The 27,395-nt window shown below is 45.4% G+C and overlaps 2 protein-coding genes across 3 annotated transcripts; one reads left to right on the forward strand and one right to left on the reverse strand.

Moving 5' to 3' along the window:
* Positions 1 to 2,056: 2,056 nt before the first annotated feature.
* Positions 2,057 to 7,052, reverse strand: LOC113409386 (telomeric repeat-binding factor 2-interacting protein 1-like). Its single transcript, XM_026663228.1, has 3 exons — positions 6,436 to 7,052; positions 4,525 to 4,634; positions 2,057 to 2,673 (listed from the first exon to the last, which is right to left on the reverse strand). The coding sequence occupies exons 1-3, from the start codon at positions 7,007 to 7,009 to the stop codon at positions 2,212 to 2,214; spliced, it is 1,146 nt and encodes a 381-aa protein (XP_026519013.1). The 5' UTR covers positions 7,010 to 7,052; the 3' UTR covers positions 2,057 to 2,211.
* A 130-nt stretch (positions 7,053 to 7,182) lies between these two features.
* On the forward strand, positions 7,183 to 26,571 carry LOC112103873 (lysine--tRNA ligase). 2 transcript variants are annotated; one of them, XM_024195846.3, is made up of 15 exons: positions 7,183 to 7,269; positions 7,378 to 7,530; positions 8,709 to 8,859; positions 11,040 to 11,205; positions 11,620 to 11,713; positions 12,205 to 12,391; positions 12,545 to 12,670; positions 14,787 to 14,906; positions 15,281 to 15,443; positions 15,543 to 15,716; positions 19,163 to 19,248; positions 23,906 to 23,991; positions 24,318 to 24,444; positions 25,717 to 25,860; positions 26,339 to 26,571. In XM_024195846.3, the coding sequence occupies exons 2-15, from the start codon at positions 7,409 to 7,411 to the stop codon at positions 26,423 to 26,425; spliced, it is 1,833 nt and encodes a 610-aa protein (XP_024051614.1). In that variant the 5' UTR covers positions 7,183 to 7,269; positions 7,378 to 7,408; the 3' UTR covers positions 26,426 to 26,571. The 2 variants fall into 2 exon arrangements, with proteins under 2 accessions (XP_024051614.1, XP_024051615.1); XM_024195847.3 differs by lacking the exon at positions 7,378 to 7,530 and having other exon boundaries at positions 7,193 to 7,269.
* Positions 26,572 to 27,395: the final 824 nt, after the last annotated feature.

Here is a 27,395-nt window from a genome sequence, read left to right on the forward strand (position 1 = left end):
GAACAAGGACCCTGATAAGAGGGGAGGGGGCAATAGAGGTGGGGAGGGGGAGACAGCTTCTGGCCTGTGGGAGGGATGTGGGGCTTGCAGGGAGTCCCTAGAAGGAAGGCACTCAGAGAGCTTGTGTGTGTGGGGATGGAAGGAGGCAAGGAGACCCTGGTGTGTGCAATTTGCTCAGCCTACAGAAGCAAAAATGTGTGACCCTCTAGTTTAAACAGTGCATATTGTAATTAAGTTTTAAACAGATGGAAAAAGGAGGGCTGCATCCTGCCCAACATGTTCACTTCCTATCATGCTTTTTTATACTGTTTCTACAAATAGGAAAACTACATTTGAGTAGAATATGTACAAATGCTGAACTATGATTCAAGGTAATAGATGCCTTCTAGCCCCAGTGTTAGGAGTAATCTTTGTACGCACATTTAAAGGTGAAAATACTAGACAAGGGCTAAATATTCTGTATGGCAGGGTTTATTCCATATCCTGAAAACAGAAACCCATCCTTAATCATGCATCCACTTGACATCCAGGCAGAAGGCAAGGCATACATATTGTTTCCTCTGTCTATTTGCTTTATGCCTGAATATTTTTACATTTATACACAATTATATTTAACTAATAATATAACTTGTGATAACTTAAGAAAGGTACTTCATATAACATGAAATCTCATAATGCATCTGACTAAATGTTACAGGTGAAGTGAAGGAAGTTCTTGGCTGCAGTGAGTAATTGAACTTAATGTAGTTTTGATACTCAATAGTCCTTGAAACTTAAACTTATCTGGTAACTACTGCTGCTATTCATGTAAAAAGTGTTTAATCCTTTTTAATCTTACTACATTATTTGCCTCACTAGCTTAGGACCTCCAGCTAAACACTTGCCTCTTCCATAAAAATCTTGAAGAACCAGTTTGAAAGGCTTTAATTTAGCATCCACATCATTGCACTCTTGTCATTTTGTTAACCAATAGGTCTTAGAGCACTTTGTAGAGGTAAAAACATGCTACTGGCATTTTAGTGGGTGCATGTATAACATTTCTCTAGCAAGGTCTGCTCATGTAACAGTGTTGAATTGGAGGGATATTCTTTCCTCACCAAGTTACAACTGAATTTAAAAATATATTCCCACATTTGCTAACTACCAATTCAACTTAAAACAAAACCAGAGCACAACAGGCAGAGACAGACTAGAAAGACTTTAGCGGGACCCTTACTAGCTGTGTTTAAGCCCTTCCAAGCTTTGGTCAGGTACTAGTGATCAGAAAAAGTTTCAATCCTTAGCTAGCATTTGTATAACATACTAGATTAAACTCCTGACTAGAAAGTGTAGTTTTATATGATATAAATATATTCAATACCTGCACTCTGCAGTGGAACCTATTCCTCCCTCCAAAGGCTTGGAAACAATGAGCTGAAAACCCATCCTGAGACTAGACAATCATGCCATCTGTTAGGAAGGACTGGTGGCTTAGCAGCTGCTACATGCAGCAATGCTAGTGAGTCTTACAGGATGTACAGGGTTATAAGACCGCTGAAGGGTACAGAAGTCTGGAGCATAAAGGAGAATCAAGATGCTTGCTCTGTAACCCCAAGGCAAGTCTTGTCATCAAATAAGCCTGTTTACTTTGACCTAGAAGAGAGAGGTTTGTCTGCCTCTGACCACAGGGAAGCCTTACAGGTGCAAGAGAGTGATGCTGTTTTTGTTTGTATAATGAGGCACACCTTCCCACCTTAATGCAAATTAAAATATATTGAAATGCACGTTCATCATCCCATCTCAACGGACCAATGTGCAGACTCTTCCCCCCCGTGTATAGGAAAAAGCAGATTTCCACTGCTCAGCCACTCAGCTCTGAAGAGATTAAGGTGCTCTCATCTTCACCCAATATTTTAGTTTTAAATTTATCAGCGGGGTACTCAGCATGTACCAAAAAAAAAACACAAATATAAAACAAGGCCTTGCATAAACACGGAACCTCAAGGGAAAAGTTTACAGAAAATGATGGAAAGGACAAACTGTTTGGCACAGAGGTCTTAATTTTTTATGTCAATTTTTCTGTATGAAATGAGATTGCAGGTGGCTATCCTAGAGGCTTCAGAACATCTACAAATCCTCACCCTTTCTTCCATGAAGGTCAGAGATGTAAGTCTCATCTCCTGCTCTCCTGTGAGGGTCCCAGTCCATGAACCATCCTTCACAAGTTACTATCTAACTCTTCCTGAACGCAACCCGCTTTACCACATTCTGAGCTCCAAATTTTGCTATTAATTTGCTTCTGACATTTTCATCTGCTTTTTGCAAATCTAAATCATCCTGTCTGCTCCATATAGGGTATCCATCCAAGCGCTGACTGTTATGTAAGAAGTAGGAAGTGGCCTCCACTTCACCACTGTTTTTCAGAAAGGCTTGTGTAACAGTTGAGAGGTCCATGCTGAATTCCTCCATGAAGTGCTGTACTGTCTTCACTGCATCTGCCACCTCTGTGGGGGAAGGGCAAGACCTTGTGGGCTTTTCCTCCTCTTGAGGCTCAGTTTCATTTATAGCAGAGTCCTCAGCAGTTACCAATTCTTTCAGTTCCCTTTTCTGACTGGAGACTGTTTTTTCAGGGGACTTCAGCTCTTCATCTTTTGCAGGATTTTCTTCCTGAAGGTCAGAGGTCTCATTTTCTGACTAGGAATAAAAGTTTGACTGAGTTATAGTGGAATGTCACTCACTCTAACAAAACTGCTAAATTAGGAGTCCAGAGCAGTGCTGTCCTCCCCTCCTCCCATATGAATCCTTCTAAAGTATACCGATGTGTTGAACATGATAGCTGTGCACAATAAAATCCAATAAACCAAGTACAGCAATGCACAACACCCACGATACAGTGGAATGTGGAAAGGCAGGAGACAAGGGACAGGATTTAAATAAACTAAATCTAACCAGAGTCAGGAATTAAGTTTTGTCATTGTGAATTGTGTAAATCTGCTCAAGGAGCACACCCTGCTTGTGACAGTAAGGCCTTGTCTACATTGCCACTTTACAGCGCTGAAACTTGCTCGCTCAGGGGTATGAAAAACCACCCGTGAGCAAAGCAAGTTTCAGAGCTGTAAAGTGGCAGTGTAGACAGTGCACCAGCGCTGGTAGCTACTCCCCTCGTGTGGGGTGTTTTTTTTACAGCGCTAGTGCCGCAACTACACAGCCATGTTAAAGCGCTGCCGTTGGTAGTGAAGACATACCCTTAGTGAGTCACTCCCTACTAGCCAATGGAGCTTTAGCACTTACAACTTAACTCAATGACGGTGATGTGCAGATGACCATTCTTTATCAACCATTTTTGGTCTCGTCTAACATCCTCAAGTTTCTGGACAGGGTCAAATTGGAAAAAATTAGTCATGCTCTTTTTACTTGATATGCCACAATGACACCATTCATAGTAAGTTGTGTAGTTAATAATATCCTTCCTCCTTACATGCTTTAGCTAGCAGTGTAAAAGTTTAAAATGTTAACACTTTAAATAGTCATCTGAGTTAACACCTAGAAAACATGTCTTATTTTATTTATTATCTGGGAATCAATTGACTAGCAGTAATTTTGTAATGTAATTCATCTTAAATCAGAATAGAACTTGGAAAACACATTTATTGCTGCTGAAGCTATTTTTGCTTCTTCGTTATTAAAAATGTAAGCCATTGGTATAAAAAAGCATGCTGTATCCATATTAAGCCATAATTGCCCAGCTAGAGAGAATAAATCTGCACCTGTGAATTAGAGAAATACTTCACAGGATGGCATGCTCCAGATGCTTACAGTCTTACAAAAGGCATTTTAGCCACACTTGTTGTTAATTTGATTTTAGTCAGTTCTAGGTAACCCTAGGAAGCCGTTTGTAAGTTATAACCATGATTGTCTGATGGTCATTCTCCAGGGAGATGGCTGGTGTAACCCATGTGTTTATAACTTTATATATACATACCCCATCCTTTCCAATATTGCCAATACTATCCTCTCTTTGGCACCAACACAAGACTCAACTCCCTCTCTGCTACCTTGATGTACCAAGCTGTTCTGACTAACCCCTGAATTGTTCTCCCCCCGTCACTGGTCCCGTTGTTTTTCATGCCACACAAATATTGCACCCAGCTGATTTACCACCACTGTCAATTCCTGATTCAATGGTCAAGCTGAAAAGTATCAGAAGTGGGAAGCAGTCTTGGGAATGGTAAAGGTTTTTATCACAAGCAGAGCAGGTCTCGCTGTAATCAGGGGCCCCCAATATGGCCTGCTGCTGAAAACTCCTTTATCCCTGAGCTAGCACACCCTAACTAATATTACTACAAAGCGGTAGAGAGAATCAGCATCCCGGTGTTATTCACACAGGAACAAAGTCATATTTAAGATTAAAGTTATTTATGAAGGTTTACGTAGTAAATTTGAGGCTTAACTAAGTTTGGGATTTTAATCTATACATCAGAAAACATTCAACACATCTGTGTGATCACATTATGCAGATACAGCTGTCCAACTATGAATGTATACCTCACTGCCTTCAAATTCTTTGTTAGCCAGCTGGAAAAGGCTACCCCCTTTTGTTAATTGGTCTTGAACCACTCCATGGGGTACATCAGCGACTTCCTTCCTCCAGGACTCTGTTAGAGAGAGAGAACATTGGCATTTGCTGTGTAACTGCAATGCTATTATCCTCCTAATCATAACTTCAGATTACATTTCACATCCTACTGACTGCTACGAGTAATCAGTTTGGTAGTCTTCTAATCACTCTGAAAGGACAAGAAGAAACTCATGTTCTGGCAGAGTTAATGGTTTCTGTCCAGACGAGGTATAGGGTGAGGAAGCCGTGGGTCTATGTTCAGTTTTAACAAAGATTCTAGGAGTGATCCAAGGAATTAAAGCAGTAAACGTTACACCTATCAAAAAATCTCACACCAAACAACCCTGATTCATTCCCAGAGACCATCCATTCTGTGCACTGAAGCTATCATGTCATTAAGACAACATGCATCTGCACAAGGGAGCCAAATTAAAGCCACCTGTATGACTTGAAATCTGGCATTTCCTAACTCTTAAGGTTGCAAAGTCAAGAACTCAATGCTCCTTAGATGCTTTTTTAAAATGTTTTTGGTTTTGTTTTTTTTAAAGCTGAGAAATTAAATTCAATCATATGGTACCAAACTGAACTTTCATGGATCACTAGCAGAGTTTGGACTTTCAGATTTACAGAACAGACTTATAGTTTATAAATTCAGAAGGGACTAGCAAGATCATCTAGTCTGACCTCCTGAACATTGCAGGCCACAGAACCTCACCCACCCATTCCTGGAATAGACCCCGACCTCTGGCTGAGTTACTGAAGTCCGCAAACCATGGTTTAAAGACTTCAAGTTACAAATGAATGAACCATTTACACTAGTTTAAACCTGCAAGTGACCTGTGCCCCATGCTGCAGAGGAAGGCAAAAAGTATGTCCGTGTAGGTACTCTACCTTCCAGAGAGGTGGTAGTTATGTCGACAGGAGAAAACCTCCCATTGACATAGCACTGTCTATGCTGCGGGTTAGGTTGGTATAACTACATCCATACCCGTGACAGACATTGTTACACTGACCTAAGTTCCTAATGTAGACCAACCTCAGTATCTTGTGGCAATGAATTAACAGCTTAACTGTTGGGGTAAATATTTCCTTTGATCAATTTTAAATTTGCCATCTTTAATTTCCTTGTATTACGAGATAGGAAAATTAGCATTACCCAGTTTATTTTTACTACACCACTTATTTTGTATAAACATCTATTGTACCTTCCTACTCAACTCCTCTCTAAACAGTCACAATGTTTTCACTCTCCTCACATGAAAGCCTTTCCACACTAATTTCACTGCCCATCTGATCTTTGTGCTCTCTTTCTCAAGACAAATCTACCAGAATTGAACAAAGGATTCCTGCTGATGTCATGCCATTACATTTATATAATGGCATTAGGATTTAATTCTGTTCAGCCTAAATTACAATGAAAAGCTTCTGGATATGCCTATTAGACTGTGGAACAGTTTCTCCAAGGAATGTGGGGGCAACTCCAGGCTTGGGGCATTTCCAGCCAGACTCCCCCAAACACTGGGAGAGCATACTGGAGGAAGCACTAGATCTACTGCAGCTTTTGCAGCTCAGGTTTCTAGGATTTCATGAATACAGGTCACTGAGGTGTGTTTATGGCTGTGTGCCTGCTATGCTCACCTAACCCCAAAGGCTGAATGAATGCTGGTCTACATGGGCGTGGCCCAGGTGCTTTGCAGGCCAGGGTGGGTGGGTGGCACTTATCCCCAGGCACACACAGGTGGAGATTACACAGGGCAGCGGCAGAGCTGGGAACAAAGCCCAGCAAGTCTTTGCCTCCGAAGGGCCGCCCCCACCCCGCCGCCCCCGCTTATCCGCACCGCTCTCCGCCGGCTGCCGGGCGCTCCTGGCGAGGCTGCGGGGCGGCGCGGGGCCGGGCCCGCCCAGCAGGTACTTGTGCTCCTGGCCCCGCAGGTGCCGCAGGTAGCGGTCCCGCATGGCCTGCCAAGAGTGCGGCGTCAGCCGGGCCCGCTCCATCTCCTTCCAGAGCGCGGTGCCGGTGCCGCTGCCCTGCGCCCGCTCCCGCACGTGCAGCAGGATGGCCTGGTCCTCGGAGCCCGTGAAGGCAGAGCGGCCGGCCGGGGATCCGGCCGGGACCGGGGCCTGCTCCGCCGCCAGCCGGTAGTGCTCCAGCGGCAGCCGCTCGTTCCTCTCCACGCAGCGCCGCACGTACTCGGTGGAGACGAAGTTGCCCGCGGCCCCGCGCTCGTCGGGCTGGGCCAGCAGCACCGCGCCCGGCTCCTGCACGCGGCAAAGGCGCCCGCCGCCCGCCAGGATCAGCGGCGCGAGCTGCAGCTTGGCGGGCCCGGGCCGCACGTAGAAGCGCATGGCGCTGCCGTCGTCCTGCAGGAACAGCGTCCGCGAGCGAGCGGGGCCCGCGCGCTCCGAGGCCATGGTCGGGCGCCGCCGACACGCGCCTTAACTCGCCCTTGGAGGCTTCCCGCCACCCGGCATGCGCGCGCGCCCGTAGTCCCGCCCCTTCCTATCTGCGCGCGCGCACAAGCCAGGATGCCGCCAGGCCCTGCCCCAAATGGTCTCTGACCCGGAAGTGCTCCTTCTCTCTCGTTCCGGCCTGGGAAGATGGCGGCGGCGGCGGCGGCCGGGGCTGCTCCGGCCGGTGACGCGGTGGAGGCTGAGGCCCCTCTTAGCAAAAAGTGAGAGCGCGGGGTTGGGGGTCTGTGCCGGGACCTGGGGAGCGGGCGGCCTGGGCGGGGCCCCGGGAGACGCGGCCCTTCGCTGATCCGGTGTCTGTTTCCTACCAGGTGACGGTCTCTAGAGCCGAGCGCCCGCGCCATGCTGAACCCAGCAGCCGCTCGGCTCCTTCGGGGCCGCTTTGGCTGGGCCTGGCGCGCTCGGCCTCCCCGCGCCGCCTGCCCCGCTCTCCGAAGGCTCCAGGCACTTCATGACCAAAGAAGGTTGGTGATTTGTTGCTCTCGTCTTGAGTGTCGCCACCTGCTTTCTCATGAAGTCCCTGCCCGGGAAGCCCTGCCCGGGACGCTACAGGTGGCGGGCGAGTGTCTTGACCTTCCCTGATGAATCCTCTCATGGAATCCCCGCTTTTGCCGGGGGGCCCTGGGGCACCATAGAAACCTTTGTGCTTTGGCACTTGTCTGTGGAGCACGTGGTAGAGTGGAGGTCCTGGGGTGATTAAGGCCTAGATCCTCAAAGGTATTTAGGCTATTTCTATCTTCCATTTACTTCAATGGAGGTCAGGCGCTAAATACTTTTGAGAATTTGAGCCTAGAATATAAGAACGGCCGTACGGGGTCAGACCAAAGGTCCATCTAGCCCAGTATCCTGTCTACCGACAGTGGCCAATGCCAGGTGCCCCAGAGGGAGTGGACCTAACAGGCAATGATCAAGTGATCTCTCTCCTGCCATCCATCTCCATCCTCTGACAAACAGAGGCTGGGACACCATTCCTTACCCATCCTGGCTAATAGCCATTAATGGACTTAACCACCATGAATTTATCCAGTTCTCTTTTAAACGCTGTTATAGTCCTAACCTTCACAACCTCCTCAGGCAAGGAGTTCCACAAGTTGACTGTGCGCTGCGTGAAGAAGAACTTCCTTTTATTTGTTTTAAACCTGCTGCCTATTAATTTTATTTGGTGCCTAAGTAGGTTACAGATATGCATGGTGCTTGTTATAGACTGGAGACTCTATATCTGTTGTGCCCAGGGGGAAAACACTTTAGTTGCTTCAAAGTGTACTGTAATTATCCTTGGTGCTTCTCTCACTGAAGACTTTTACCTTATTTTGACTGTCTGTTATGTAAAGTTTCTAGGGCTGTGAAAGGTGAACAGTGTAGGGTCAAGAAAAAAACAAGCACATTTCCTCTATATGAGACAATGCCCAGCTAGTACTGCTTTCTCTGGATACTGCTGACTGTAAGGTGAGAGATTGGAGCAGCTCAGAATAGAATTTGGGTACTTATCACTTCCTATGAGGTGGAGCAAGGCAGCATGTCCTCTTGGGGAGAGGAGAGAGAGTTCAGTATAAGGTGACCCTTGGACAGAATCTCTCTGGCAAGTGTTTCTTTCTGTAAGTTTCAAAGTGGCTTCTGTGTCTGTTTTCCTCTCTTTTTCTAGTGAGCTGAAGAGACGTTTGAAGGCTGAGAGAAAAGTAGCTGACAAAGAGGCAAAGCAAAAAGAGCAAAGTGAGAAGCATCTGAGCAAATCTGCCTTGACCCTGGGATCTGAGAACTGCAATGGAGCTGATGAGGAAAGCCTGGACCCCAATGTGAGTAGTTTGGCCAATGCCTGTTAGGACTATGAGAATAAGTCTTACTGATTCCTGTTTGATTGCTAATCAGTGCTGAGCTGGAGAGTTAGAATGGAAGTGAACTATGGCCCGAGCTAGCTCTGAACTGCACCTTTTCAGGAACATTAGCTGGGAGGCTATTTCAGATGGGTGTTTGGTTTATGTGCTTGCTTGGCCACTGTCTGCAATAGGAATTTTGCCTGTACTACCTTACTACTTAAAATGTGAAAAAAAATTATGCACAATATAAAGATGATCAAAAAAATCCAGTTTATTAATATACCTAATTTCAGTTGAATAAGAAATCTGCTCCCTGCGTGTTATATTGTGCTAGCTAGGAGCATATATGGTCTATCTTCTAGAATGACTGAGATATGGGATTTATCCCGCAAAAGGAGCGTCATTAGCAGCATTTCACTAGGGTTATGTTCCAACCTTCCAATAAAATCATGACTGGTGTGGAGAAAGTAAATAAGGAAGTGTTATTTACTCCTTCATGTAACACAAGAACTAGGGGTCACCAAATGAAATTAATAGGCAGCAGTTTTAAAACAAAAGGAAGTATTTTTTCACATAACACACAGTCAACCTGTGGGACTCTTTGCCAGAGGATGTTGTGAAGGCCAAGACTATAACAGGACTCAAAAAAGAACTAGATAAGTCCATAGAGGATAGGTCCATCAAAGGCTATTACCCCGGATGGACAAGGGTGGTGTCCCTAGCCTCTATTTGCCAGAAACTGGGAATGGGTGACAGAGGATGGATCACTTGATGATTACCTGTTCTGTTCATTTCCTCTGAAGCACCTGGTATTGGCAGGATACTGGGCTACATGGAGCTTTGGTCTGACCCAGTGTGGCCGTTCTTATGTTCTTAGCTGGACAGTGAGGCTGCAAGCAAGGATTACTAATATTCCCCAAAAAAACTGCCTGAGGGAGAGTAACTCCTCACTTAAAGTCGTCCCGGTTAACGTTGTTACGTTGCTGATCAGTTAGGGAACATGCTCGTTTAAAGTTGTGCAATGCTCCCTTCTAACGTTGTTTGGCAGCCGCCTGCTTTGTCCACTGCTTGCAGGAAGAGCAGCCCGGTGGAGCTAGCTGGTGGGTGGTTGGAACCAGGGTGGACTGGCAACCCACCTATCAGCTCCCCGCTCCCCTAAGTTCCCTGTGCAGCAGCTGCCCAGGAGGTTAACAATTGCAGCTGTCCCTCCCCCCATTGCCATGTGCTGCTCCTGCCCTCTGCCTTGGAGCTGCTCCTCGAGACTTCTGCTTGCTGTGCGGGGGGGAGGGGAAGAAGAGAGGGGCTAATGTCAGGGTGTCCCCCTGCTCCTGCACCCCGCTTACCCCATCTTCCATAGAGCAGGGGGGACACACAACAGGGCTCAGGACAGAGAGAGCTCACTGGCAGCAGCAGCTGTGGTCTCAGCAAGCTGATCTAATTAACAAGGCAGTGTACTTAAAGGGGAAATGCGCCACTCACTCACTGTCTGTCTGCGATGCTCTCTCCCCTCCCTCCATTCCTGCTGCCTTGTAGACTGTGAGAGTTAACCCTTGAGGGCTCAGCCAATTGCTAGTTCATCATTTAGCAGTAAGGCATTCCTTGGAAATATCCCACCCTCTGACTCCTCCACCTCAACCAAGCTTCACAATCATCAACACTGTGTACCAGTATTAAATTGTTTGTTTAAAACGTGTATATATATATATATACACACACAGTCTTTTGTCTGGTGAAAAAAAATTCCCTGGAACCTAATCCCCTCATTTACATTAATTCTTATGGGGAAATTGGATTTACTTAACATCGTTTCGCTTAAAGTCGCATTTTTCAGGAACATAACTGCAATGTTAAGTGAGAAGTTACTGTATCTAAGGTTTGAATGGTAATGGCTTAAAGCAATGACTCTCTTCTTCTTGCTTCATCACTGCATTCATTTAGCCTCTTCTTAGTCCAACCTCTTAAGTGCCCTCTGCCTTTTTTTGTGCTTTCTGTCAGAAGAGCTGACTCTTCTGAGGTGAAAAAGCCTTAGTCACTCAGGTATTGTCTAACTTTTGTAGTCAAATAAATATTCACAAGTCAAATCAACTCTGCTTTAACTTGTGAGCTGTACAATCCCTTTGGTGTCTAACATAAATGTTCTTGTTTATGACTGATGACAGCAATATTACAAGATCCGCAGTCAGGCAATCCAGCAGCTGAAAGGAACCAATGAAGATCCTTACCCACACAAGTTCCACGTAGGCCTTTCCCTCACAGACTTCATAGAGAGGTACAGCCACCTGCAGGCAGGAGATCACCTGAGAGACATTACAGTGAGAGTGGCAGGTAAAGACTCACCTGGGACTTGGGGGAGACAGTCTGCCACTTTGTGAAGACAAGCACTTACCATTCTTGGAGGGAGATAGATGGGAATGCCTCCACAACTCTGTGGACCTTGCTCAGCAATTCCTCATGGTGCTAAGGCTGTAGCAGGGTTGGGACCTTTGGGATAGAAGGTAGAGCTTTAGAGTCCTTGACAAGCAAGGGAGCAGGTCTGATGAGAGGGATTAATTCTGAGACTTCCATTACCTTGCCAACCAATGATGGGATGGAGGTTGGTGATTTGTTGCCTGGGTACAAGGTAGGAGTGATGCTGTGCCTTGGCTTGGGCATGGAGTTGTATCTTTGTTTTGGGAAAATGGAAAGCATTCTGACTTTGACTTGCTGTAACCATTGGACCATCTAACTTTGGGTTTCTAGGTCGAATCCATGCAAAACGTGCCTCTGGAGGGAAACTGATCTTCTATGATCTCCGTGGAGAGGGAGTCAAATTGCAAGTCATGGCAAACTCCAGGTAACTAGGGATAGCCATAGCAGCATTCTAAATCAAACTGTACTTTCTGGGAGGAGCAGATTAGAAGATGACATCTTATTCTTCCGTATGCCTGTGAGCTTCATCTCAGATTCCTAGTCTGTAGCCAGGTGGTGGCGAACACAGTACAGGACCTCGAGGCTCCTATGCTAGCCAATAAGTGAATATTAAGTAACGAGGAGTCCGGTGGCACCTTAAAGACTAACAGATTTATTTAGGCATAAGCTTTTGTGGGTAAAAACCCACTTCTTCAGATGCATGGAGTAGAAGTGGGTTTTTTACCCACGAAAGCTTATGCTCAAATAAATCTGTTAGTCTTTAAGGTGCCACTGGACTCCTCGTTTGTGGGTACAGACTAACACGGCTACCCCTCTGATACTTGAATATTAAGTGTTTTGGGTGGGAAGAGACTCAGCAAAGCTTTGATCTATGGACAAAAAGTGCTTAAAAGGTGCTTATTTTTCCACTTGTAGGAACTACAAATCAGAGGAAGAATATATCCACATTAACAACAAGCTGCGTCGGGGGGACATTATTGGAGTTCAGGGGAGTCCTGGAAAGACAAAGAAAGGGGAGCTGAGCATTATTCCCTGGGAAATCTCTCTGCTCTCTCCATGCCTGCACATGTTGCCCCACCTTCACTTTGGGCTCAAAGACAAGGTAACAACCACTCCTGGTGTTGACGCCAAACTGGCAGATTTTGTGTGTGTGGTATCATTGGTATCCGTGCACCAAATGAAGATCAAGTTTTATTTTTTTCTCTTTGGCAATAAGTATAATTTAGATTGTTCTAAAATTATCCATCCTTTTCAGGAAACTAGATTTCGTCAAAGATACTTGGATTTAATTCTTAATGACTATGTGAGACAGAAGTTTATAATCCGTGCAAAGATCATCACATACCTCCGGAGCTTCCTGGATGAGTTGGGCTTTCTTGAGGTAAGGTTTGGTACTTTGCTTCTCTCTGTGTGGTGGTCTTTTTCACACTTCAGCCCCGAGGAGAAACCAACCCCACCTCATGTACAAAATGTGCATGGGAGTGGGAAAAATATACATATTGACTTTGGCTCAGTATACATGTTCTATCAATTTTGTGCCATGGAGCCACAAAGCACACTAAGTGCAATAGAGTTTATTCTTTGTCTGCTCCCTTTCAGGTGACAGGGCAATTTCTGAGGGTTGCTCTTTGACTGAACAAACCTCAAGTTAGCAATTCAAGTTATCAATTATCTTTGTTCCCCCATTGCTTTCTTCCATAATTGAAGTTTGTTAAATAACACCCTTGAGAATGAGGGGATGTTCTCCCCTCCCCCACCCACCCCAAAAAAGAAGAGTCATCTAACTTACAATAAATACTACCTATGTTTCGTGTAAGGTATAACAGCGAACAACATACCAGAACAAAAGACTTGTTTACTTCTAGATACTTCCAAATTCCTGTTTCCACTTCCACTCTCAAAGTATGACTCTCTTTGCTACCCACTACTTGGCAGATTTTAACCACTTTGTCTGCTGGATCCACAAAAGCTGCTAGTGGAGTTTTTTGTGTGAAATAACTAATGAATATATTGCGGTTCTCAAATATTAAACACAGTAGATTTGTGCTGTGTCAAGGTGCCATTACTTCATGACTATACGTTTCCTATTTTCCTGAAATTAATCACTTGTAAACTACCATTTAAATAGGCCATTTAGGCTTGGTGATCACGCTGGAAATTAACTACCGTGCAGGAGAAACAGCCAGTGTCTTTAATACAAAGTGACCTGGGAAGGCATTGCCACACAAACTCTACAAAAGTTACTCTTTCCCTTCAGATCCTAGATCCGTTCTGAATCTTCCTTCAATAGAGACTCCCATTTGGCTTCCATTTCCTATGTTGTGGACAGACCTTTTTGCTTCCATTGGAACCCTGAGCCTCATTCTGAATCAGTATGAGAAACTCGTTTTCCTTGTTTTTCCCTGTTTTAAATGGTTGCAGTTGGAATAAAAAAGTGCTTGTTTTGTACTGTTCCTAAATGAATAACAGAGCTGGATTAATTCCCGCTAATGCAACCCAAGCGCCGGACCCCTAGTGGTGGTATTGTACCTAATGCAGTGGGACATGCAGCCTGCAACCCCTACTTTACTTGTGTGGAGGTTAGAGCTGACTGGTCAGCACAACCTTGACAGTGGGTAGAACAAGGCAGACTCTTGTGGAGCCTAACCAAATTGTAAAATTGCCCACATCTTGGGGAGCCCTTTTGAAAGAGGAGCGGGTATCATTGGTATTGCAGACATGCAGACCGACACACCCCTCCCCCCACCCTAATTTTAAAATAAAAAATCTAGCCGTATAGTGTCCTTATGCTCCTGGAAACTTTTTCAGGTGCAATATTTTGTATCTTAATTTTAAATAATTAAACCCCCCATCTTTTACCAAAGCAATTACATTTAAAGTAGTGTAGTTTTTGCAAAGTGTTCAGGTAGTGAAAGGCATTCTGCTTCTTTCAGTATTTATTTCTCAGTTGGTTGCTGTCAGTTGCTGCCCCAAGGAACTTAGTGTAAATGATGAAATGGAGCAGATGGGACACATTGAGAAGGATTGATTAACTTTGTTTCCATATACATAATTTCACTTGTCAGTGTAGTTTTACAAGGTTTAGACTTCCTGAGAAGCCAGACTTTCTCTGCTGGAGGTTGGTGATATCACTGCAAATGTCTTCAACAGCTTGGCCCAATCCCTGTTCCTTCTCCTACTCCACAGCTCCTTAATTGTGCAGAATATAGTTGTTCCTGCTAAGCTCTTGATAGAGAAGATGGCTTAAATAGACTGACCTTGTTGACTACATAGGAGGAAAATCTTTTATTTCAGAATAATTTCTCTGCTCATGATGGTGAATGAATAAATAGAATGTAGAGATTTTATATCTGAGCCAGGTTCTCTCTTTAACTGAAGTATTTATTGAACACACATTATCAAAATAGTTGTAGCATGGGGAATGGAGGGGAGGGTATGATTGAGTCAGGGGCATGAGAGTATTTGAGCTAAGGTTTAACACATTTTTTTTTCATCAGATTGAAACTCCCATGATGAATATTATTCCAGGCGGAGCTGTGGCTAAACCTTTCATTACACATCACAATGAACTGGACATGAAGTTGTACATGAGAATTGCGCCAGAACTCTATCACAAGGTGAGAGGTGATCCCCCGGTGGGCTAAGCGTCACACTTTTCTGACTCTTTATCTGCCTTCCCAAAATGTGAAGCATAAGATTGAAGTAAGGATTAGACTAAAGGCCAGCAGATTTAATTGGGTTGACAAAAGCAACCTCGCTGAGGTGGAGCATGGCTAAAGAGGTGAGCAGGAAAGAGGCCCACATTGATTGGAGAATAGTGGATGTCAGGATAATTGAACCAGAGTTCATTAGGTTTGTCTAGTGCTCCTTTTACCTCTGTTTTTTGCTGATAAGCTTGGGAATGTAGATTTGTGCAATTTTGTGCTAGTCAGAACTTTCTTGACTTCATTTCAGAAGGCTAATGTGACCAGCTGGATTTCTTTTTGTTTAGATGTTGGTGGTTGGAGGCATGGATAGGGTATACGAAATTGGGCGCCAGTTCCGGAATGAAGGAATTGATTTGACTCATAATCCTGAATTCACAACCTGTGAGTTTTACATGGCTTATGCAGACTATCATGACCTGATGGAGATCACAGAAAAGCTGCTTTCAGGTGACCTAACTAATATTAATTAAAGGAGAATAAGAATCAGTGTGAAGATAGCATGTGATACAGCATGGCATTGATTTTAAGTGCAGTTTTATCTTGTAGGAATGGTGAAGCACATTACTGGAAGTTACAAGGTCACTTATCACCCAGATGGTCCTGATGGCCATGCCTATGAGATAGATTTCACCCCACCCTTCCGGAAAATCAGCATGGTGTGTGAACTGGAGAGAATCCTGGGAGTGAAACTTCCAGCAACGGATCACTTTGAGACTGAAGGTCAGATGAGGAGTCTGTGTGCTTTCACCTCCCCCTCGCTATTATGGGGCAAAGACCTCTAACCCCCCGTCCATGTTGATCTATAAGCTGCCTTTAATACTGTTTATTACAAGGTGGTGTAATCTGCTCAGATCTGCATGTAAGCTGAGTAGATGGGGGTTGCCCGACTGTGGTTTTGTTTGATTTAACTACAAGATTTCAGAGTGTAGTCTTGATGCCCTGCAGGTTCTTGTAAGGGTCAGCAAGGTTCCGCTTGATTGCCTTTAAGACTTCATTGTGTATACATGACACTGTTGGGAGAGTTAGTGAGGAGGCCTGGCTTGAAGTGTTTTCACTGCATTGACACCCAGTGTTGTATCTCTGTTTCGTCTGTCTCTTAGGGAGCAGAGAAGACCCTCTGTATCTGGCAGTTATTAGGGTGTGACGGGTTGAATCACAGAAACCCCCTTGGGGCTGCCAACTGATGTGCCAAGACTACTTCTGCCCCTGCTTTCCTGCCCTGGCAGCTTGGGACTTCAGTGCCCTGCCTGGTTTGAAGCCAGACCCGCTAGCCTGCTGCAAACCCAGAGCCAGGTCTGAACCACGTCCCCTAACAGCTGTAGGCTTAAACTGAAAGCAGCTTAAGAAGTGTTCCTGTCTTTAACACTCAGATGCCCAACTCCCAATGGGGTCCAAACCCCAAATAAATCAATTTTACCTTGTATAGAGCTTATACAGTGTAAACTCATAAATTGTTTGCCTATATAACACTGATAGAGAGAGATGCATAGCTGTTTTGCCCCTCCAGGTATTAATACATTCTCTGGGTTAATTTAATAAGTAAAAAAGTGATTTTATTAAATACAGAAAGTAGGATTTAATTGGTTCCAAGTAGTAACAGACAGAACAAAGTAAATTACCAAGCAAAATAAAATAAAATACGCAAGTCTGTGTCTAATAGAGTAAGAAAACTGAATACAGATAAAACCTCACCCTCAGAGGAATTCCAATAAGCTTCCTTTTACAGACTAGTCTCCTTCTATTCTGGGTCCAGCAATCACTCACACCCCCTGTAGTTACTGTCCTTTGTTCCAGTTTCTTTCAGGTATCCTTGGGGGTGAAGACAAAATGAAGGGGTCTCCCCGGGGTTTAAATAGACTTTCTCTTGTGGGTGGAGACCCCCCCCTCCTCTCTCTCATTGTCCTTTGAGTGTTTCTTGATGGGGCACTTAATTTGCACATTCCTTTTCTCAAGAAGCTGACCAAATGCTTTACTAAGGCTACTTAGAAATCAAGCAAGTACACAGCCAATATTCATAACTTCGAATACAAAAATGATACATGCATATAAATAGGGTGAATAGATTCAGTGGATCATAACCTTTACAGAGATGTTACATGGCATATGTAGCATAAAACATATTCCAGTTATGTCATATATACATTCATAAGCATATCTCCGTAAAGCCTTATGGGGTGCACCGTCACATAGGGCATGGAGGGCAAATAGGTTGGGGTAGCAACTGGAAGATTATATGGGGCCCTGTGGTTGAAAATGCATCTGCCATTTGTCCCTTGAGTTGACAGTTGTGGAGAGCTGCTTTTAGGTGATTACATAGCAGCAATGATTTGGTTGGGTAGTTATGATCTTTTCCCTCAGATGTGAGCCTTGCTACCTCTAGACAAGCTATAATGCACTATACCGCAGTCTACACCAGTGGCTTTCAAACTTTTTTTCCGGTGACCCAGTTGAAGAAAATTGTTGATGCCCGCGACCTAACGGAGCTGGGGCAGAGGGTTGGGGTGAGGCCTGCTGGATGGAACTGGGAATGAGGGGTTCAGGGTGTGGGAGGGGGTCAGAGCTCTGGGCTGGCGATGATGGGTTTGGGGTGCGGGGGGGGACATGGTTCTGGGGTGGGGCCAGGGATGAGAGGTTTGGGGTGGGCTCAGGGCTAGGGGTGGGGCAGGGGATTGGGGCACGGACTTACCTTGGGCAGCTCCTGGTCAGCGGCGCAGTGGAGGTGCTAGGGCAGGCTTCCTGCCTGTCCTGGCACCGTGGACTGCGCTGTGCCCTGGAAGTGGCCAGCAGCAAGTCCACTTCCTAAGCGGAGGTGCGCAAGTGGCTCCGCATGGCTCTTCCATCTGCCCCTGCTCCCCCCCGGGGCCTAGGACCTGCAGCTGGCCGCTTCCGTGGCGCAGCACGGTATCAGAACAGGTAGGAACTAGCCTGCCTTAGCCAGGCAGCACCGCCAACGGGACTTCTAACAGTCCAGTCGGCAGTGCTGAGCAGAGCTGGTGCAACCCAGTGCCTTGCATTCCGCTGCCCAGTACTGGGTCACGACCCGCAGTTTGAAAACCACTGGTCTACACCTTAAATATATCTGAAAACGAAAGCTAGTGAACAATTTGGTAGTTCTCAAGTGGAAAATCTCATCATGGTCATGTGACACTAGTGCACTAGGATCTGCATGGGTTTTCTGGATTTTTCAGCTGCTTGATTTAGTGTTGTTAGCCCTAAAATAGCTCTGGGACCTGCCTACTTGAGAGACTGCCCCTCTCTTTGTGTGATACTGATGCTACTGCAATCAGCAGAAGTGCTTAACATGGGAGCCCCTTGATTTATGAGAGTGAAGGCTGCTGGCAGATATGCTCTTTGAGGACCTGTCAACTTTGGAGTGTGCTCCCACTGCCTCCTTGATCTGAAATGGTCCAGATCTGTTGACCATTAGGACATTCTTCAAAACTCCTCAGTTTGAGCAGGTATTTGGGAGAAATGATAGATCAGTGGTCCCCCAACGCGATGCCTGTGGGCGCCATGGCGCCCGCCGGGGCATTTATGTGCACCCTTCTACTGACAAGGGAGCGCTTCTGCCGGACAACCCGCCGCCGAGGAGTGCGGCCGCCGGACAACCAGCCACCAAAATGCTGCCGAGAAGTGGCAACGCCAAGAAGCGTTGCCGTCTAAATGCTGCTGCTTCTCAGCGGCATTTCGGCGGCGACGCTTCTCGATGACGCCGGTTCTCGGCGGCATTTCAGCAGCTGGTCGTCCGGCGCCCGCCACACTCTTCTGGGAACATGAATATGCTATTGCAACAGAAAGGTTGGGGACCACTGTAATAGATCATCTTTGTAGATATTATTTTTTTTATGCTGAGACTGGCTGTTTGTCCACAGTGGCGCTCTCTGTGTGGGATTGTGTTTATAACTGTTGTAAGAGCATCTAGAGTCTGGGATTAGGAATCTTATGTTTGAGTTTAAATTGGCAGCAATTAATACTGCCCGTCATGCTCTGTGGAAGGCTGAAACTGTATTCCTTAGCTGGTATGTCTCACAGTGTATTATGACAGAAAATACTGAAAGTCATTCCAGTCCTTCTCCATTGTGTCTGGATCATTCTGCAGGTGGGGAGGAGGGGGAGAAGAACTGACTATATGAACAGCTTCTCTAATATTTTGCATTATGAAACAGAAACTCGCAAGTTCTTTGATGCTATTTGTGTGGAGAGAGGTGTTGAGTGTCCACCTCCCAGGACCACGGCCAGGCTTCTTGATAAGGTAAGTGGAGATGGCTTTTTCATAATCCTGAGATCTGGCCCTCAGTCCTCCTCCAGCACACACACAGGTAGGGACACACCCAGCTGCAGAAAGACAGACACTGAGATCAGCTCTGCATGGGAAAGTTCAGCTAAGGAACTGCCCAGCACTCAAGTGCACACCCCTTCTGGAGTGTAAACCCAAAATTGTATCCTCTTGTGCTGCACAGAGAACTGTACAGCATAAGCTCATAAAATTCGCTCCCTCCCTCAATGTGGAGGAAGATATGCGCAGCTTTTTGCCCCCCAGTTATGAATTCCACAAACTGGTTTTAGAGAAAACAAAGACAAGTTTATTAACTACAAAAGATAGATTTTAAATGATAAGGGTTAGCAAAGAGATCAAAGCAGATTACTGAGCAAATAAAACACACGCAAACTAAGTTTAATATACTAAAGAAACTGGTTACAAGTAGTAATTTCTCACCCTAAATGTTGTTTTATGGCAGATTGCAGAGGTTCTTGAAGACAAGCTGCTCTTGCTTGCAGCTTAAAACTCCAGGTATTTCTTTCACAGGCCAGACATCTTCCCAGCCTGGGTTCAGCTCTTCTCCCCTGCTTTCTCTTTGTTTCTTAGGCCTTGTCTACACTGGCAAGTTACTGCGCAGTAAAGCCGCTTTCTGTGCTGTAACTCCCGAGGTGTACACACTGACAAACAACTTTGCGCGCAGAAACTCCTCAGTTGCAGCGTTGCAAAAAAACCACTTAGCCGAGAGTCATAAGCCTTAAAGCGCAGAGGCTCCAGCGTTGTATTGGCAGAGTAAACATATTGCAGCGCAGAAAGCAATCAGTTGGCCTCCGGAAGTGTCCAATAATCCCTCAATTGGCCGCTCTGGTCATTGTTTTGAACTCGGCTACCCTGGAGACATCTGCCCCTCCCCTTTCAAAGCTCCATTTCTGACAGCCCTTGCATGCTGTGCTGATCTGCTCCAGGACACAAAGCAAACCATTAATGCGTAATGCCTGTGCTGTGCAGAGAGCTGGGGAGGGAGGCGGGGGCTGATGGTCAGGGTTTCCCCCTCCCCCTGCCTAGGACTGGTTCCTTCCTGCTGCTGTCTGAATTTACAAGACAGCATGCTGACACACTCTGTCCCCCAAAACACACGGTCTCTCTCCTCCCCCACCATACACACATTTACACACTCTGCCTCCCCCGCGCGCACACTTCAGTTGACAAGCAGCTGGCAATGTAGTAGGATGCCCATGGAACAGTGGGATTGGGAAATCTGCATCATGTGACGCTGTGCCTGCCCCATGAGGCACTGCAAACCCTTCCCAAAGCACCCTGCGGCCAGTTACACAGTGGGATAGCTACCACGGTGCACTGCTCGGATATGCTCCACCGTCACAAGGAGCACAGTGTGGACACGCAACAGCGGTTTAATTCCAGCGCTTTAATAAAGGTGGTATAACTTGTGCAGAAACTTGCCAGTGTAGACATACCCTTAGATGTTTCCAACAGTCACCGTGGGCAGGGATTCAGTGAAGAAAGAACACAGATTAAGTCACTCCTTGGCCTTAAATAGGTTTTACATATGGCAGGAACCCTTTTTTCCCCCAGTGTGGTTATCTCCCCCCACCCCCAGTGGAAAAATACTGGTATTCTATTAGGGAGTCCAGTACCAGGTGATGTGATCACATGACTCTGCAGTGTCAAAGCAGCCATGTGTCAGAGGTTGTTTGTGGCATCCCAGGAAAGCTTCTAAGGAAGGTGGGAGATTAGCATCTTCAAAGACCTATTGTTTTTTCTAATGGCCTATCCAGACTGATTGCATTCTCCAGGTGTAAACCCAGTTGTAATTGATAGAAATATTGACTAACTTCTATACAGAAATAATATATGCATGCAAATAGGATAATCATACTTAGCTAATCATAACCTTTCCAATGATATCTTGCATAAAACACATTTTAGTTATGCCATATTCATATCATAACAATATCTCTATGAAGAATATGGGGTATAGCGTCACAGACCTGTTTTCCATGAATTTATCTAGTTCTTTTTTTAACTGTGTTATTCTTTTGGTGATCACCATGCCCCATGGCAATATGTTAATTGTGTGGGGAAAAAGTACTTCCTCTTGTTTAGACTAAACCTACTGCCTATTAATTTCATTGAGGGACCACTGTTTTTTGTATTGTGGGAATGGGTAAGTAACACTTCTCTCTCCATTTTTTCCACACCATTGGTTATATTATAGACCTTTTTCATATGCCCCATTAATTGTTTATCTTCTTAGCTGAACAGCCCTAATCTTTTTAATCTCTCCTCATATGGAAACCATTCCATGCCCTTGATAATCTTTGTTGCCCTTTTGTGAATCTTTCCCAGTTCCAGTATATCCTTTCTGAGATAGGTGACTAGAACTGCATGCAGTATTAAAGGTGTGGGTACACCATGGATTTATATAGTAGCATTACAATATTTGCTGTCCCTTTCCTAATGGTACTTAACATTCTGTTAGCATTTTGACCGTTGCCATGCATTGAGCTGAAGTTTTCAAAGTGAGTCCAAGATCTTTTTCTTGAGTGGGAACAGCTAATTGAGAACCCATCATTATATATGGGTACTTATTGGAATTATTTTTTCCAATGTGCATTACTTTCAATTTATCAGTGTGGAATTTCATCTACCATTTTGTCACCCAGTCTTGTGAGATTCCCCTGAAATTTTTTGTATCACCTGCAAACATTGCCACTTCACTGTTCACTCCCTTTTCCAAATCGTTAATGAATAGGTTGAACAGCACAGGTCCCAGGCCAGATCCTTGGGAGACCCTGCTATTTACCTCTTTCCACTGTGAAAACTGGCCATTTCTTCCTACCTTTTGGTTTCTGTCTTTTAACCAGTTACTGATCCATGAGAGGACTTTCACTGTTATTCTATGACTAGTTTCCTTAAGAGACTTCGGTGAGGGACCTTGTCAAAGACTTTCTGAAAATCCAAGTACACTATATCGATTGGATCACCCTTGTCCACATGCTTGCTGATTCCCTCAAAGAATTCTAATAGATTGGTTAGGCGTAATTTCCCTTTACAAGAGCTGTATTGACTCATGTTTATCTGTGTGCCTGATAATTCTGTTCTTTAGTATAGTTTCTACCAGTTTGCCCTGTACTGGAGGTAGGCTTACTGGCTTGTTTGCCAGAATCACCTCTGGAGCCCTTTTTAAAAATCTGCATTATGTTAACTATTTTCCAATGATCTGGTACAGAGGCTTCTTTCAGCGGTAGGTTACATATGGAGAGTAGGATCTGGCCCTCTGAAAGGACCTCAGTTCAGATTCCATAGGGGTTAAGGTGAAGAAAGGAAATGGCTTGCAGTCTTGCTTGCCTTTACCAGTCCAGAGGTCAGAGGTGCTGGCTTTGTGGAGATGGGGGGGAGGGACTGCAGCATCTATAGAATGATCGTGTAGCAGAGATGTACATGAGACTTTCAGTGAATCGGGATGTTTAGCTACATCTAGGAAAACACACTGGAATTTAATTCAGCCCTTTTCCTGTTGCCAAAGAGAATTCAATAATACCCCAGAGATGTTATTCTGAGTCTGTTTATAACAGAACACATTGTACTGGTGGCAGAGTGATGCAGGTCTGTAGGGGATTCTGGACTGATACCTGGCCTCTTAGTTCCTGGGCTAGTAGGATAAGAGAGAGCTATTTTAGTACAGTGGATGGTCCCAGGTAGGAAGAAATATCTTATAACAGGGATGGCCAAACGGTGGCTTGCAGGCCGCATGTAGCTTACAGTTAAAATGCGGCTCACCCCAGCCCCACTCTCATTCTCCACCTGTGAGGGGGGGGGGGGGGGGGGGTTGGGGCTTCAGACCCACAGGGTACATGCACCAGCCGGGGCTCGGGGCTTTAGTAAGAGCAGGGATGAAGCCCCGGCAGGCGCCTCCCACAGGACTGAAGCCCCAAGCCCTGCCAGGTGCGGCCTGGCTCTCAAACTTCTGAAGATTGTCATATGTGGCTTGGAGAGTCAGTAAGTTTGGCCACCCCTGCCTTATAACCTTGCAGTGACACTTCCTCCCAGTCAGTTAGAAGCAGTGTAGATCAACTCTGAAAGAAATAAGGGATCAAATTTTTTTTGTGGAGGACCCCTCCCTCCCTCCACACATTCTGCATGAGTGGAGAGAAGAGTGTAATTAGATTCACATGTCCCTCCAAAATGTAAGGTAAATGTATAATACACATACTGGCCCTTTGCTTTGTTTTCCTCTTTTCTGCCCTTTCTCACCCCAACTATTGCCTGATCGTTTTTTTTCTGGCTGCTTTGTCTAGTGGCTTGTGCCACAGATGTCAAAACTGGAATTAAACTCTCAATACCACCCTGAGACACTGTAGGTAATCGTGGTAGGTTTATGTTCTGACACTGGAGTTCTTGTTAAACTGGATGAAGTTTAGACAATAATCTTGTGTTTTATACAGTCCTGGGCTAGATCAGATTTTAACCTCTCCAAGCAGGATGCTTGGCCTGTCTTGCAGGGACTCATCACTGTTAATGAAGACGTTGCCCTAAGTAGGCTTTTGAAGTAGTGAGTCATCTCAGTCTTATGGCACCTCCTTCATTATGAGATGTTCTAACATGAAAGTTCTGTCCTCCTGTTTTTCAGCTTGTTGGTGAGTTTCTGGAAGTCACCTGTATCAATCCCACATTCATCTGTGATCATCCCCAGATCATGAGCCCTTTGGCCAAATGGTAAGAGTATGAGATTTGATATAAAGTCATGAAATCATGACAACCTTTTTTATCCCCATGAGAAAAATTGTCTGTGAAAAGGAAAGATTTGGTGCCATGTGGCAGTTTTGGATGTCTGACACTTGTCCAGGTCTTGGTTCCTGAGCCAAGGAGCCCATTTCATAGGGCATAAAATACAGGGGGGAAATGTCTATACTGAGTGGCCTGGAGTTTCACAGTGGTGACTGTCAGAGTGGGCATCTCTTCTGAAACAGTGACCTTGTTGTTTTTCATGAGGAAGCTGTGTTAGTTTCTGAGCTGCCTGGTGACTTATCTCCTCTGCACAGGCATCGCTCTCAGCAGGGACTGACAGAACGCTTTGAACTCTTTGTGATGAAGAAGGAAATATGCAATGCATACACAGAGCTCAACGACCCCTTCCGGCAGCGGCAGTTTTTTGAAGATCAGGCGAAGGTAGGGAATTGTAGAGATTAGAGACTGAAAACATTTGTGGTTGGGGTGAATGCCAGAATGTGTATTTCCAGTTTACACAGAGTCCTATCTCCTCTTTCTATGCCCCCTACTGGCTGTTCTAAACATTCCCAACTAACATCACAGGAATCTACTGGCACTGAATCTCTCAATCAGATGGGTCTAACAGAAGCTTTTGTAAGAAATATCTCCTACATCAAGTCCAGTCCTATCAGCTCTGCCTGCCACCAAAGGGAGAATTGTTAGAGGACAAATGAGTGATGCAGCAGGCACAGAGGGAAGAGTTTGGAACAAAACACATGGGAAAGATGGAAAAAATGGAGAACCAAAAGCGCTTGTTAACTTTTTTCAAGAACAAAATACTTATTGCGTTAGACAATTGATTCCTGAACACTTTCTTAATATATCTTCAATGTATGCAACTGCTGTAGACTGCCATCAGGGTGTAGTTCAGCTATGAATGATATTGATTAGGAGAGGAGATATTGACAAGATTATCTATTGAAATGTAATACTAAAAGTTTTAAAGATACCTCCTATAATCCCTTCTTCTGGTACTAGTGGAGTGCTGTGTCTCCAGTATCCCCAGGTACATTTCTTCACATATGCCAAAAGGAATCCTGTGCAGCTTGAGTGCCAGAAACACTGTTTCACAAGACAACATTTAACTTGGTTAGAATTAGATGTTGTGGGCAGCACCCATGCCATTTTCTAAGGCTATGTCTACACTACTGCGGTAAGTCGGCCTACGCTATGCAACTCCAGCTACGTGAATAATGTAGCTGGAGTCGATGTACCTTAGGTCGAGTTACCACAGGGTCTACACCGCGGGGGATTGACGGGAGAAACTCTCCCATTGACTTGCCTTACTCTTCTCATCGGGGGTAGAGTACAGGGGTTGACTGGAGAGCAATCTGCTGTCGATTTGGTGGGTCTTCACTAGACCCGCTAAATCGACCGCCGGTGGATCGATCTCAGAGCATCAGTCCTGGCTCTAGTGTAGACATAGCCTGTGATGTAGCCTTCAGAATACTTCTCCAGACAATAATACCCCAGGATGAGGGGTAAGATCACCACCGTTGTTCATTTCTTCAGCTGATTTTACAAATATTCAGACCCTCCTGGAACATAGCCTCCTAGGTTCTAGGAATGTAGTAGCACCCCTTTGTGGTGACATAGGAATTAGCAGGAGTGTTGACATTTCCTGCACTATGGGCAGTGGGAACTACTTCTCACTGTTCATTGATCATCTAGGCAAAAGCAGCAGGTGATGATGAAGCCATGTTCATCGATGACAACTTTTGCACTGCACTGGAATATGGACTTCCACCGACAGCTGGATGGGGCATGGGCATCGATCGGCTCACCATGTTCCTTACAGACTCCAATAATATTAAGGTAATGGACCACCTGGAGGAAATAGGGTGTAAGAAATCCTGCAAGGTACTCTCTAGTTGTAAAACATAAGGCTACTTATGTAATATGAGACTCTGGTTGAAACACCTGTCTCCTTCCACATCTCATTCTAAAGGCCAGGAAATTCAGGGTTATAGCTGAAATCCAAACTCCATAAGCACCATTGTGGGGGATTAAATGGCATAATGGCAAAAATTAAAATTGCCTTTTTTCTGAATTAGGCATTTCCGGGGTTTTCTCTCTGACTCCTGGAGTTTCATGATGTCCATTATGGGACCTGGGGAAATCCAACTTGAGCATTGAGGAAGTAAAGAGGGTTTGTAATATTTAAGTATGCACGAATCAAGTACTTACAATTTGCTGGTTTAGGGGTTCTTATTTTTATGCAAAAAGGAATGTGAATGGGAGGTGAGGAATAGGGAGAGGGGAGGAAGCTGATGGTGTTTGGTTCCCCCCACAGGAAGTGCTGCTGTTTCCTGCTATGAAACCTGAAGACAATAAGAAGGAGGTCGAGCCCAGTCCTTCTGCTGAAGGCACCTCAGTGTGAGAGGCAGCTGATCCTTGCCTATGTCCGGTTGGGAGGAAGATGTTTGCTTTGTCTTCAGTAATGACGGGTCGTGGCCAAAGGTTGCTCCTGCCTTGAGGAGACCAGTGAAAGTTGCTGTATCATGGTTCCTGTAAATGAATAAAAGCCGTCACTATCCTGCCTCCTCTTGCTTGGTGTTTGTGTGGAAGGTGGTGGGGTGGCAGCAGCTGTGCCTAATCCAGGGTTTTACCTGCCTGCATGCAGTCAGGTTTGGACTTAATGGAATGGAGCATGTGGTTTGAAGGGGCTCCTCCCACCTGTGACAGGTCTGCAGATCCCTGTCCTGCAGGATCAGGTGGGAGCTCAACCTCCGTTCCAGCCTGATAGAGCTGCAGTCCCACGGCTTGCTAGGAACCGGCACTGGGCTGGGAGGTACAGGGCCGGATTAACCTTTTGTGGGACCGGCACCAAACATATCTGTGGGCCCCTTCTGAGGTGGGCCTAGTGGCAGCACCATTGGCACCATAGTAAACCCGGTACTGAATCTGAGACATTTTTCATTTTGATCACACACCTCTGCAAGCCTGTATGTATTGCCATACACAGCTTCCTCAGCCCCCAGTTTTTCTCATTGAGCTGTACTCATGTGGGTTTACCAGTGTCCACAGTGAGCAGAACTTTCATAGTGATCAGGGGAAACTCTCCACAGGGGGAGGGATAGCTCAGTGGTTTGAGCATTGGCCTGCTAAACCTAGGGTTGTGAGTTCAATCCTTGAGGGGGCCAATTAGGGTTTTGGGGTAAAATCAGTACTTGGTCCTGCTAGTGAAGGCAGGGGGCTGGGCTCGATGACCTTTTGGGGTCCCTTCCAGTTCTGTAAGATAGGTATATCTCCATTATTTAGCTCCTTCCTTATTCAGAAGTTCTGTAGTCATGTCACCTGTACCACCCTATTTCACCAGTCACTATATGTGGTCCTGGCCTCAGCTCAAC

Source organism: Terrapene carolina, unplaced genomic scaffold (genome assembly GCF_002925995.2).
Source record: "Terrapene carolina triunguis isolate 2854851 unplaced genomic scaffold, T_m_triunguis-2.0 Scaffold32922, whole genome shotgun sequence".
Lineage (NCBI taxonomy): Eukaryota > Metazoa > Chordata > Testudines > Emydidae > Terrapene > Terrapene triunguis.